Genomic DNA, 14,333 nt, shown 5'->3' with positions numbered 1-14,333 from the left:
TAAAATAATTCTAAGTGCATTCATTTTTTTTTGCCTTTCTAAATAAACTTTTCATTAAATTTTAAAATTATAAAAAATTTCACTCTATCTATGTTTTCATTAAGTATAAAGAAAAATTGAAAAAAAAAAAAAACTTCTTTACTCGGATCAAGGTCATCTGTTCTTATTCCTTGTCACATCTTTTGTCTCATTATTATCATCGTCATTATTATTAGATAGCACATGTATTATTAGCTAAATTTGATTAACATGTTTTGTCAAAAAAATGATTAACATGTACTTCAGATCCCGTTCTTCTTTAATTACATATTCATATACTTATATTATTCATAATATTTCTTATATAAAATATACATTTCAACTAAAATATCAGTTAAAATTTATATAACAATTGATTGATAAATATTGATATAAACAATAAAATGTTTAATTATATATACTTTATGTAGATGCCCGAATAAAATTTCTTTCTACCTTATAGAAAATTTAAAACACGAGTATTTGTAAAATTATAAATATTTAATAAAATTTTAAAATATAAATTATTTGAAATTTATTAATTAAAATTTTGAAATAACATTTTCTCATAACAAACTACTAATTAATTTATAAATAATATATATAGTCTCTCAATATTTTTCAATTAGATTATTGATATAGTAATTTTGGTGGTATGGTTTTTATGGAAAAATTAAAATTGTTATTAGAATGTAATTTGGCAACTGTAGCATCTTTGATTTTCTTGTTTTGGAACATTATTTGCTTATTGCAAGAGCAAGATATATATAATATATGTTGCTTGATGAAACTTATTGCCTTTTTTGTGAACCTTATTTGCTTCTTCAATTAGTAAACTACTGTATGCCAGCTAGAATGAAAGTGCCCCCTTTTCTATTGCTCACATTTTCTTCCAAACCAAGCAGGGGATTATCCCTTAATTTCCCCCATTTTTTTTTGGGTCCAAAAAGGCTATAAATTTTATATACAGAGAGAGAGAGAGAACATGATTAGTGTTGGCCTATTGGGGCAATCAATTTAATAAGCGAGGGAGAAACCGAGAAAGTGCATTTTAATTAAAATTTAATAAAGTAAAATTCATTTAATAATAATAATAAAGTAAAATTAGATTAGAAGCATCAAATCATAAAAGTCAGAAGTAAGCGAAGGTACCACTCTAGCATCCAAAAATGAATGTAATGTAATATTCTACACCGTATATTTAAGAAAAATTAGGACTTATCTAGAACTTTTTGCTAGTAGTATACATTTGCCCATTCACTTTTGGCATTATCTTCAAATATCTCATAAATAATATAAATAATAAAATTAGTATTCTTTTACCCCTAATTATTTCTCTTAATATGAATTTACCTCCAATTTTTTTGTTCATCATTAAATATCACATACATAATAAAATTATTTCAATTTTATCCTTAAAATTTGTTTTTATTATAAATTTGACCATACAATTAATTTTATTTTATTCAACTATTACATAAATTAAAACAAAAAAATATGTGTTCATTTTTTTACCAATAATTTATAGGAGTTGATTATGTAATTTTTTGTTGGATTATATATTTAATTAAATGGTTAGAAAAAATTATATAAAGATAAATTATTTATAATAATGTTTTTAATGTATTTGTTAGCTATAAGTAAAAAAAAATTGGGAAAATGTTGATTTGGAAAAAACTCAAAGAATTACTAAATTTATATAGGTTGGTTAAAAAAACTAAATGAAAGTTTGTCAAAATATTTATTTTTTTCCAAACCAAATATATTATTAGTTGATGAAAATAAGAATTCAAAAAAAAATTAAGCAATTTAAAATTTTCTATATTATTTATTTATTTAGTTATATATTAATTTAATTTTCTAAGATAAATTATTTACTTTTATGATGGTTGATAAAATTATAAGTACTTTAATATGCTTCATATTTTTAATCAATTTTACTTAGTCATGTATTGTTACATAAGTAAATAGATATTCCTATAAATATTTTTTAATAGTATGTTTGTTAGGGGTAGAAAAATAAAAAAAATCTTAATATTTAAATAATAATTGAATATAATAAATCAAAACTAAAAAAATTAAATTGATAAGAAAAGTCAAATTTAAGATATCAATTTATGTGATATTTAGGCCCCGTTTGGAATGACTTTTTGAAAAGCCCAAAGCACTTTTTAAAAAAGCTATTGACTAAAAAGTGTTTGGTAAAATAAAAAAAAATAGCTTATTTAGGAATTTAGGTTAAAATTATAGCTTTTTATCAAAGTTGGCCCACACCAACTTTGAGATTTGAGCTTATACGGGAAGCTGAAATTGTGGTTTAATGATATTTTTTTTGGACCAAAATACCCTCATTTAAATTAGAATTATTAGGTCTTCTTTTTCAATCGTTAAATCTTCTTCACCTTGCCTCACCATTTCTTCTTCCTTCTTCCTCACGGACTACACTTCTCTGTCAAAAACTCCAGCACAATCAAGTCAAGGTATTTCTCTAACTTTTTTTTTTGAATGCTATATTAAACACAGATTTATTAAAGGGCATTATATATATATATATTTGTACAGTGGTTTGATTATTGTTTCTGTGATACTGGGTTATTCGATCTTCTTCGTACTAGTATATTTGTGTGTATATATATATATATATATGGGTTGGACTTGTTTAATGGTTTATTTTGATGCATTTCCTTTTTTGTTTCTAATGGATATATAGAGTGCATTTGGTTTTTTTTGTTTCTAATGGATATATAGAGTACGACGCAGAGGAGAGAGATTTTTTTTGTTTCTAATGGATATATAGAGTAGGACGCAGAGGAGAGAGAGAGAGAGAGAGAATTAAAGTCGTATATAGAGTTATATTCAACATTGAGAGAATTAAAGTCATATGTAGAGCTGAATATTCAACACTGACTGAAAAAGGAGCCTTTGTGATTGACCAAGAAAAATACAGAGTGATGGGTGCCAATAGAGTACGACACAGAGAGAGAGTACACAGCCTTTTTTTTTTTTTTTTTTTAATCTTTTTTCTAAATAAACTTTAATAATAAAGAATAAGAATTACCATGAAAGAATAGATATGCTTTTTTAATACAAAAACTAGATTAGATTTTTATCTTTTTGTTTTGAGTGAAATAAACAATATAAAAGAGATATATTTTGTCTAACAATATCTATAATTAAAATAATTTCATTTATGGTTGTCTGCTCTCTCAGCCGAGAAGTGGACATTAAAAATACAATTTTTACATTCAAAGATGAATCATTTTATGGTTGCCATATACATAACAAAAATATCTTTTTAGTTCTTTTATTTTTACTTAATTTTCTCACTTCAAAAGTTGATTTATAGTAACCTTTTTACATGTATATGAATGTACATATGTGTGTGTTTTATCTTCTCCCAAGGGATTCTTTAAGAATAGTCTTGAAGTTGGATATGTTGAACTTTAGTTGAATTATTTAGTTTTACATAGATGGTAGTGATTGATAAGAGTTGTTGCGTATATGGATACATCATTTTACTTTTGTATTTTTTTTATACTTATCATTTCACTTTTATTAGATGGAAAATGAAAATAATATTTGCACCAAGAGTGACGTACCAAGAAGTAAAGCAATATGGAATTTAGAGAGTTTGAATTTTTTCTTAGACTTCTGTATCAAAGAGGTTGATGATGGGCATCGTCCTACTACTTATTTAGATAAAGTTGGATATGTAAACTTGATTACAAATATGAAGAAAGCAACTGGAAGAGATTACACTAGACCACAATTGAAAAATAAGTGGGATGGATTAAAAAATGAATGGAAGCTTTGGAAGCAACTCAAGGGAAAAGAAACTGGCTTAGGATGGAATATAAAAAAGAATACAATTGATGCAACTGAAGATTGGTGGAATAGTAAATTACAGATACATTATAATCTTGTTAAATATTTATATGAAACTAAAAGACTTTTTTTTTCTTCATAAATGTTACATTTAATTAACAAAATTATTTTGTAGAGTCATCCCGATGTTGCAAAGTTTCGCATTTGGGGAATTGAACCAGAGGTAGAGGAAAAATTAGATAGGATTTTCATGAACACTGTTGCTACAGGAGAGTATGCTTGGACACCTTCATCTGGAATAATTCCATCTGAGTCTGAAAAACCTTTTAACAATATTGAAACCTTACATGAACAACTTGAGAGTAGTGACGATGATCTAGAGATGCCTAATACTGATAGATTTCTTAGAGAGAAAAATAACAAGAGATTAGCCGAGCCACTTGAGAAACAAAATAAAGCAATGAAACATGGAAAAGGAAAAATGAAGAAGACAGGGCCTTTAATAATATTTGAACAAATTGGTCGCCTTGCTGATGCTGTGGAGACAAGGAGTAGAAATATTGAAACAGCTAGAAAGGAGAATAGTATTACCGAAGTTATGAAAATTTTAAATTCTTTGCCTAGAATTGAGAAAGGGAGCAACTTGTATTTATTTGCAACTCACTTGTTTATCATGAAAGAGAAGAGAGAGATGTTTGCTTCATTGGAAGAACCTGAGTTGATGCTTACTTGGCTCAAGAATGAGCATACTCTGGGATAATTATAATACCATGACTTATAGTAGTAGTAGTATTTATTTTCTAAACTTTGTGTTATGACGTTAGTATATGTTTATTATGTTATTTCTTTACAGACTTTTTTTTTAAATTGCTCTCAAGACTTGGTGTTGTCACTAATTAATATAAATATGCTTTATTATGTTTTTCACTTGCATTTGTTATGAAGACTTTATGGCTATTTGGCATGTATTTTATATACTCTTTAATATACACAGGTTTATTTTAAATTAGAAATAATGGCAGACACGGATGAGGAGATTGAGTTACAATCGGCGTCTATAGCTACATACTTTGTTCAACATTATTATACAACATATATTGAAAAGACACCTTGTATGAATTCTTCTCAAACTGGTCATATGTGGTTGATGGAAATATTAAAAGGAAATGAAAGTAGATGTTATAGCATGTTTAGGATGGAGAAAGATGTTTTCATTAAATTATGCGATGAATTGGAAGCTAATTATGGATTTAAGGGTTCAAAGAGAATGTGTGCTCTTGAGATATTAGGCATGTTTTTATTTACATTAGGTCACGGTGCTGGAAACCGATTAACACAAGAGCGATTCCAACACTCAGGCGAGACAGTTAGTCGATATTTCAACAAGGTTTTAGATGTTTTATGTCATATGAGTGTAGATATATTAAAACCACCAGACCCAGAATTTAAAGATGTTCCTGAAGAGATATTGAAATATTCTAGATATATGCCTCATTTTAAGGTAAGTCATACTTTAAAATTATACAATTTTTTAATAATTTTTTTTCTAACTAGAGTATATTTTTATAATCTTGTATTTTTTTTCTAGAACTGTATTGGCGCAATAGACGGTGTACATGTGAATGCTGTAATTCCACCTGAAGATCAAGTACCATTTGTTGGTAGAAAAGGGATACCAACTCAGAATGTCATGGCAATATGTAATTTTGATATGCAATTTATATATGCAATTTATATATGCATATGCTGGGTGGGAAGGTTCTGCTCATGATACAAGAATTTTCTATACAGCTTTACGTGATTCAACTTCAAATTTTCCAAAACCTCCCCAAGGTTGTCATCTAAACACATTTATAAAATATTAAAGTCTTTATAATTTTGTAATTATATTTTTATATTTTATTTGACAGGAAAATATTATTTAGTGGATGCGGGATACCCACAAATTACAGGTTTTTTAGGACCATATAAAGGCCAAAGATACCATCTACCACAATTTCAACGAGGTAGCAAATCTACTGGTTATAAAGAGGTATTCAACCAGGCACATTCTTCTCTTCGAAGTGTTATTGAAAGAACTTTTGGAGTATGGAAGAAAAGATGGAAAATATTAAGAGATATGCCTAGTTATCCATATCAGAAGCAAGTGAAAATAGTGATTGCATCAATGACCTTGCATAATTACATTCGAAGGCATGCAAAACGTGATCGACATTTTGAGAAAATTAGAGATAATCCATACTATTGTGTAGAAGATCAAACTAATATTGAAGATGAAGATGAGACAGCTAGAGCTTCAAATTTAAATAAAATGGACAATACTAGAGATCTGATTGCTGCAAGTTTAATGGGATATAATTAAACTATATTCTTATCTATTTTATTTTATTTAAGTTTTGTATTTTGTCGTATCAAATTGACTAAATTTAAATTATTTGTTATGATCAAAATTTATAATAATTTAAAAATAGACAATATTTATGTTGATTTTTTATTTTTTAAAATTTAATTAATCATTTTATTATACGTATATATTAAAAGAATTAAATATTATAAAAAATCATTATTATTTTTAATAAAATAAAAAATAATTATAAATATGTTAATATGTATAAATTTATTCAAACAAAATTAGTTAAATACATATGATACCTATTTTGGTCATTTTGTATTTAACAGCTATCCAATAATCTAATTTACCAAACACTTATATACAACTTTTCCAACTCACAGTATTTCTAAAGTTATAATTTACCAAACACTCAGCAGTTTTTTCTCACAGCACAGCTACAGCTGCTTTTTCTCACAGCACAGCTGTACCAAACTGGCCCTTAATGATAGATAAAAAATTTAGGAGTAAATTCATATTAAGATAAGTAGTTAGGAGTAAAAAAAGACTAATTTTACTATTTATGAGGCATTTGTATACAAAATCAAAAGTGAGGGGTATATGCATACAATTTGCAAAAGAGAGGGGGAAAAATGACTAATGTCACTATATTTAATCAATCAAGAAATATTATATCAAATGATGAACACCATACAATACTATATAATAATATTTATAAAATAAATTCTTATACCACCATATCTAAATTTAAGTATAACCTTAATAAATTAATACTTAATTAATTAATAATCTTAGTTAAATTATATTTTTGTCCAATCCCGACAATATGATAAATTAATAATTCATTAAGTTTACAAGATAATAATTTTAGAGAAAAACACATAAATCTCACTTAATATATAAAACAATAATATCATTATTCATGAAAATAGTTTTATTTTTTTTACAAATATAGATGGATTCATGATTTCTATTTATTATTGATTCATGAATTGATGCATCCTGAATTTAATACGATATTATTCAGTTTAGTAATTTAGGTGCATTTATCAATTTTTTGATATATACATGCATATACTTGATGTATTTTCATAATTATTATCTTAATAAATTAAAATTTTATCAACTCATAAATTAATAAATTATTAATTTAATTATGAAATAATGATCCAATTAAATAATAAATTTTTATGTTCCCCACATTATTAATTGAGGAGTGCTAAGGAAACTCTATAACTCACTCTCTTTTTAATTTAATGACATATGTCAATTTTTTTTAATAATATTGTTGACGCGGTTTTTCGCCAATAGTGAATTATATGAATAACTAGGATGTATTAGTGCTTAATGATAAACCGTACTAAGAAAGTGATAATACTCAAGGATGTTGGAAGTCAAATACAAAGAAAATGATCACTCCTTTTTACGTGGTACGGAGGTTAAAATCCCCTTAGTCCACGAGTCTGTGTTATTACTGTATCTCTTTCTATAATTTTACAGCCCTTGCATTACAGAGAAAATCCAACCCTCAACACTACCCAGGGTCTTGGTATCTATAGGAGAATGATCCCTGGGTAGGTATTGGGGTCATCCCGTGATCCCTTGATCTCTCGCATCATCTCTGTCACATCAATGATTAATATTTACATTTTATATTAAAGTGTGGTCTAATCATTAAGTAAAATTGATCATGGGCCGCATGGTCTAATTTAGGCGTGTGATATCTAATCATGCACGTTTATATTGCGTATCCGGGAATTCAGGATAAAACAGATACGTGATGTCTGTTCACGCACGTTTACATTGCGTAGTCAACGTTATATAGACCCTGGGGTACGTCAGACCTCTGGCGTACCACGAGCTAGTGTACTGTAAGCTCGTGCCAATGGATGCTGTATTCCACAAGTGATTCCAGACAGTATGTTGCCACAAACTCATCAGCTCATGCCATTCTGTCTAGGGAATCGTGCTAGACTTCCCCGGACAACAGGTGAACATGTGGAACATCAATTATATCCTTTTGCTTGCCAGTTGTACCCGAGCTGCTTAGAAAGGTACGTGCTGATTTTCAGGGCATACATTTGCCCCCCAAGTCCCTGCTCGTGTTCCATGATGTCACTTCTGACTTACACGGTAGGGACTTTTAAACTCCCATTGCGATCATCCAAACCCTGCCCGTCACTTGAGTACTGGACACGTGGAACGCCGTGATTGGCGTCTATTCGGGTTTCGAGGATTGTATTAAATGGTATGACCACCTTTTTGCCGCCGTTTCATCTTTCAAATCATGACCCTCGTATCTCGCATCAGCTTGATTGGACGGTCCTCGTTTCCTTACGACTTTTACGTATAAATAGGGCTGGAAATATTCAGTGTTCACCACCTTTCATTCGAAAGTTTTCTTCATTTTATCATCTCTTCTGAGCTTAAGAAAAAAAAACTCTTCTTATTTTCTTGATTAAAATCCCAAAATCTCAATAACCTCGTCACAAAAAGAACCCTCGAAAACCCAGGCATCAAGGATTTCCCCAGGAACTTTTTCTCTATGTTGCTTGCCTCTTTCACTTGAAGAACATACTGTAAGTTTCCTGTCTTTCCGAGACTTGCTTGTTTGTTTTTTGTTTTTTAATGTGAATTTGCACTTTATAGTGACAAACGGTAGGCTATTTCTAAATAACTCTGGTGCATAAGTTTCGATTTTAGGCTTATTGAGTAGATCCTAAAAATATGTTTAGAATTGTGATGTTCATAATTAGGAAATTTCTGGGTGAATTCTGGGTAATTTTAGGAAATACCCATTTGGGATACGGAAGATGAGAGGTTTTTAGGGTATAAAACCGGGTAGCTTAGGGGTCATGCTTCCTAGGTGGTTTTTCTCTAAAAACCTCTCCCCTAAGGCAAGTAATAGCATGACCCTCCTGACACACGGATCCCTGAACATCAAGGGTCTGTTGGAAACCTAGGCGCGTGTCCACGACAGCGCGTGGCGTCACACCGCGGGCTGAGATTACCTCAGCTCGCGTATGAAATACCTTTGTTCTTCTTGCACTGTTTGTCCTTTCATAACTTTTAGGTCGCCTACTAAGTATTTTATCGTTCTTGTTCGCTAGGCGATCAGATGGCGCCCAAAAGAAGTGTGTCCAAGAAAAGCGCGGCCGGCTCGTCATCCCAGCAATCCAGCAGGGGAAAGGAGGTGGCGGTAGAATCCCCCATCCCCTGGTTCGGTCCCACGGTGGAGAAGGAGATCAAGGTGGGACCTGATGCTTACTTTGAGACGGAGAGGATAGTCTCGAAGATCACGAAACAAGGGAGGGTCAACAAAATAATGTTGTCCCATAACATCGAGATTGGGACTAGCGCTCTTATCGCCCGACCTCCCTTCGAGGGGGAGAGGAGCTGCGCACCCCTCGAGGAGGACTTCGCGGCCTGGAGTGACGAGCATTTAAGGGCCAGGGCCTTCCTCCCCCTTGACCAGTACTTTGCCGATTTCCTCAATTACGCGAAGTTGGCACCATTTCAACTTCCTCCGAATTCCTATCGTCTGCTGGTCAGGCTGAGGTATCTTTTCCTGAAGCAGATGTGGGAGGTCCCCACCTCTGTAGATATCCTCTAATTCTTTTGTCTCAAGGCCAGCCCGGATCAATGTGGATGAGGCGATGGGTTCTACTACCTGACCTGCTTCCCGAACTCACCTGCAGTCATCGAACTGCTCAGCCATGCCAACGACTTCAAATATCAGTTATTTATGTCGAATGAGTTTCGCAACTGCGAGCACCATTACTTCAACCATCCTCGTAAGTTTCCTTTCTATTCTTAGCTCGCGAAATTATTATTACTTTTTCTTTTTCTGTCTTTTCACGTGTATACTGATTGGGGCACCATCGTGCAACCATTTTTACGAGGACAGCCAAATCTGTGACCCTTGGGGGTCAATATGATACTCTGGCGGGGCTTTCGCCCAGTGAGAAGGACTACCGCCAACTCGTGTCTGATGACATGATGTTGGCATGTAAGTTAATCTCCGCAGGCCAAACTCTGGCCTTGAGGAGGACACGGGCTAATTACCCAGTAGCCCGCGAGCTGGCGCCTATTCCCGAGGGAGAAGCTGCGGTTGACGATGGCGACGAGCAGGAAGAAGAGACCGAGGTGTCGCTCATGGGAAAGAGGCAAGCTCCTGAGGTTGCTTGGGACCCTGATTTGGAATGAGCTTAATCAGGGGCAGTAGCTGGTCCTTCTGGCCAAGGTAACCCATACCCTTTTAGGGACCTAGATAGGGCTGCCGCAAACCTTAGGCTAGCTAGGTTTAACCCAAACCAGCTCGTACATCGTCACCAAAACAACCCAGAACGTAACATGACCTTGCTCTAGTGCATAGATCAATTAGTACTACGTCATGACATGGGCCGTCCTAGGGGTATCGTAGTAGTAGACAATACCTTGTCTTTTAGGTCAGCCTTCTTTGAGGAGTATTGTAATGCCCTGGATAACCAAGACTGCTACACTGTGTGTTTATAAAGTGCCAGACTTGCTAATCAAGTCATTTAATTGAAAGCGTGTCATCGAAACTGTAAAGGAACTAGGGTTAAAAATGTTTTGGTCTCGAAAGCCACATTTTCATTAAGAAACACTATCTGTTTACATGGGATCCCAAAAATATAAGTTTAAAGACCGTTTACAAAAGTCATAAAGTTTAGATTCAACAACAAGCCATATTAAGGCAAAACGAACAGTTAGGCAATCCCTGTCCTGATCCACTCCTCGACCGTGGTGATCGAGCAGCTGGCTATGTACATTCCACCCCGAAGCTCTCCATCTCAGGCTTGGTCCAACTTGCCCTTGCCTTTACCTGCACCACGTAGCACCCGTGAGCCAAGGCCCAGCAAGAAAACACAACAACAGAGCATAAGCAATCAACAGACAAATCAATATCTCACGTTGCATCTCAAGTTCTCAAACATATGATCACTCAGTAAAATCAAGTATTCAACATACTAAACATATCAACTCATATCATATATCACTGCACAAATGATAACTAGGGCTAGCGCTCTCAGGCTGCTCCCTCTGTTATCCCACTGACTCCGGCCCCCTTAAACCAAGCTCAGTGAATGTTAAGTTGTCCTCGGCTACCAGTGGCCAAGCCGCGCCTTGTGCGCAAATATTATGTACGGCACTCTTAGGCCGCTTTTACATGTCCCATGGCATAATACCATCATTGACACGATACAAGTATCAGGAGCACTTAGTCCCATCACAAACATATAACCGGGTGCAGTTTTCTTACCTTTCAATTCACTAGCTTTGATCTCTTGACTCCTTGCACGATCCCCCTCGAACCCCAGCGCTCACCTCTGGTGGAATTTCAACCTCAAAGTGCCTCTAGACCTCCTTGGCTTGCTTCTCCTCAACCCTTGGCTCCAACTTCCCTCAAGTGTTGATGAAATCTTGCTAAACCTCTGCCAATTTCTCAATCCTAGATTAGGATCCTTGATGTTCAGTCTATCCCAGCTCTCCTCTGAGCTTTGCTCCAGAAATCCTCAAGAAATTGATAAAGGAAGCTTAAACCGACCTTAGAAAACTCTCTGTTTTCTCCCTTTCTTTTTCTTCTTTTTTCCTTCTTTCAGACTTCTACACTTCCCTACAATCTCCACTAACATAAAACCTTGGTAATACTTAACTCCTGTAAGCCAAATGACTATTATGCCCTCCCTATTAAGTCTAAACCCTTAAATCCACTTAGGGGCATTTTAGTCATTTTATCCAATTCCCGCTAACTCCTCGAGTGTCTCTAATATTTCCTGCCTAATTCCCGATACCTAATTAATCACCAACAATATTCCTCAATGTCAAGGTAGACTCCAGTATATCCACTAAATTCCCATTTATACCCCTGAGCTCACCCCGAGCCGGGTATAAATCCCCGCCATGACTTTTTCGCTACTTTGCTCACTAGGATCGTCTCGAGTCACAGATCACGGATACATCCACATAATAATGTGGTATCGACAATTATCACATATATCAAAGCAGTTATGCCTAAAATGGCCAAAATTACGATTATGCCCTTCTAACCTAATCAGGGCCTACATGCATACTAATACACATAGTCATGCATCTCAGATATTCAAATAGTCATATAACATGCTTTAAATCATAATCATGCATCTTAATCATTAAAGTCACTCATAATTCCCATTATACCCTCCAGGCACACTAATCAAGGCCCTTAAGCCTTATTAGCGAATTTGGGTCGTTACAAGTATGGGACCAACCTTAGGTCGTGGCCCTCCCTTCTCGAGGGTATAGTTGCTCTAGGACTTAGACAGTACGTAGAGAAGTCCAGTCCTTAGGCAGATCCTGGCCCAGAACCCCCTTTGATTCATGAAGTAGTAGACTTAGACTCCCCCTCCCCTATAGAAGTTTCGAGGTCGGAGGTCGTGGCAATAGACTCCTCCTCTAGCTCGGAGGGTAGGACTTTTTCAATACACCTTTAGATTTCCTTTGTAATATAATAACTTTACATGTATAATGACGTCCTTTTCCTCTTATTTCAGGCGAGGAGATGGCACAGCTCGGGGACAACGACCTGCGCTCCATCTTCCAGGAGGGGAATCCCTCCTCCGGGCCATCCGGACCACTTGTAAAAAGGCCCCAACTTCCCAAGAAAACTCCTCCTGCCGCTGGGACAACCTCCAAGTCCCCTGCCAAGGGGAGAGGTCAGACCCCTGCAGCTACGGAGAAGATGCCGCCTCCTCCCCCACGACACCCCGCCCCTGCTCGGGACCAGGTGGCACTAGTCGGAGCTCTGCCGGTCCCCACTCCCATTGTGCGTATCCTGGTCAACGCCCAAGATTTGGAGAAAATCCCAGACACCTTCCGGGGAACGGTCTATGAGACCGCGAACTACACGGTGGAGCATTTTTACAAAGCCAATCCGAAGGACTTAAGGGAGATCGAGGCGAGGAATCCCGAGAACATCATAGAGTCCGAGTTGGGGATGAACCTCACAGTAAGCCTACTTAGTTAAATTTATTCTTTGTCTTTCTTCCCAGTACGCGTCTAACTTTCTTTACTTTTTTGCAGGCAGCTTTGGCCCTACATCGCAGCCTAGCTCGATCTAGGGCCAGGAATAAAGATTTCAGGGCAGAGCTCCAGACTACTCAGGCCGCTGCTCAAGCCGCCCTCGCAACCGCTCATCAACAAGAGCAAAGTGCCAAGGCTGCCTTGACGGCTGCCCAAGAAGGCGAGCAGGCTACGCAGGCCTCCTTGGCTGCTGTGAAGGCTGAGCTCGCGAAGGCCAGGGATAAACAGCTGGAGGCCGAGGCTGCCACTAAGGCAGAGAAGGTGTCTTCTAGCTCCTCCATGGAGGCCATGCTCTACCAGTGCTGGGCCTTCAATCAAGACGACAACTTCTCTTTCCTGGCCCCCGAGGTGTGGGAGCCATATCTCGAGAAGTTTAAGGCTCGACTTCAACAAGAGCCACCTCTGAGACTGGGGAGACCTCTACTGTCGGCGAGCAAGAAACCGAGGAGGTGACCTCTTCGGGGCGTCCTGGTGAATCCTAGTTTATTTCGTTGTTTAAAGAACTTCTCTTTCTTTTTTGTTTTTTGTAAACATCTGCCATTTTTGGCTTGACACGAGGTTATTTTCCTCGAGACAATTCATCTGTAATTTAAGTATCTATTTTTCAATTATTCCTTGGTTTTGATTAAATTTTTTTTATATGCCTATAACTCATTCATCCAAAATTAAGGGAAATGACTTTTAGGTCGAGATAGATACTTTAACTTTGGTCGTGACCAAAATTGATGCCAATTTATATCTTACCTGTTAAACATCAGGCCTTGGACTTGGTTCCATCCAGGGTTTTAAATTAAAACTTAGTTCGCGTTAATATTATTGATATTTTGTGTTTTTTTAGAAAAAACACTGGTTAATCAATTTTTACTAACCTCCAAGTTTTTTACCTGGTCGTATCTAGGATTTTAATTTAAAACGTAGTTCGTGTTAGTATTATTGATATTTTGTGTTTTTTTAGAAAAAACACTGGTCAATCAATTTTTACTAACTTCCAAGTTTCGGAACCTGGTCGTGTCCAGGATATTTAATTTAAAAACTTAGTTCGTGTTAGTTTTATTGA

General features: G+C 35.1%; 2 protein-coding genes across 2 annotated transcripts; both read left to right on the top strand.

Moving 5' to 3' along the window:
- Nucleotides 1-2,639: 2,639 nt before the first annotated feature.
- Nucleotides 2,640-4,603, top strand: LOC133826788 (L10-interacting MYB domain-containing protein-like). The gene is made up of 2 exons (XM_062258810.1): nucleotides 2,640-3,940; nucleotides 4,019-4,603. The coding sequence occupies exons 1-2, from the start codon at nucleotides 3,578-3,580 to the stop codon at nucleotides 4,601-4,603; spliced, it is 948 nt and encodes a 315-aa protein (XP_062114794.1). The 5' UTR covers nucleotides 2,640-3,577.
- A 255-nt stretch (nucleotides 4,604-4,858) lies between these two features.
- On the top strand, nucleotides 4,859-6,205 carry LOC133826772 (uncharacterized). Its single transcript, XM_062258809.1, has 4 exons — nucleotides 4,859-5,344; nucleotides 5,432-5,543; nucleotides 5,635-5,676; nucleotides 5,754-6,205. The coding sequence occupies exons 1-4, from the start codon at nucleotides 4,859-4,861 to the stop codon at nucleotides 6,203-6,205; spliced, it is 1,092 nt and encodes a 363-aa protein (XP_062114793.1).
- Nucleotides 6,206-14,333: the final 8,128 nt, after the last annotated feature.

The sequence above is a fragment of the Humulus lupulus genome, chromosome 1 (genome assembly GCF_963169125.1).
Source record: "Humulus lupulus chromosome 1, drHumLupu1.1, whole genome shotgun sequence".
Lineage (NCBI taxonomy): Eukaryota > Viridiplantae > Streptophyta > Magnoliopsida > Rosales > Cannabaceae > Humulus > Humulus lupulus.
Note: the sequence above shows the minus strand (reverse complement) of the source record. Positions and strands in the feature narration are given on the sequence as shown.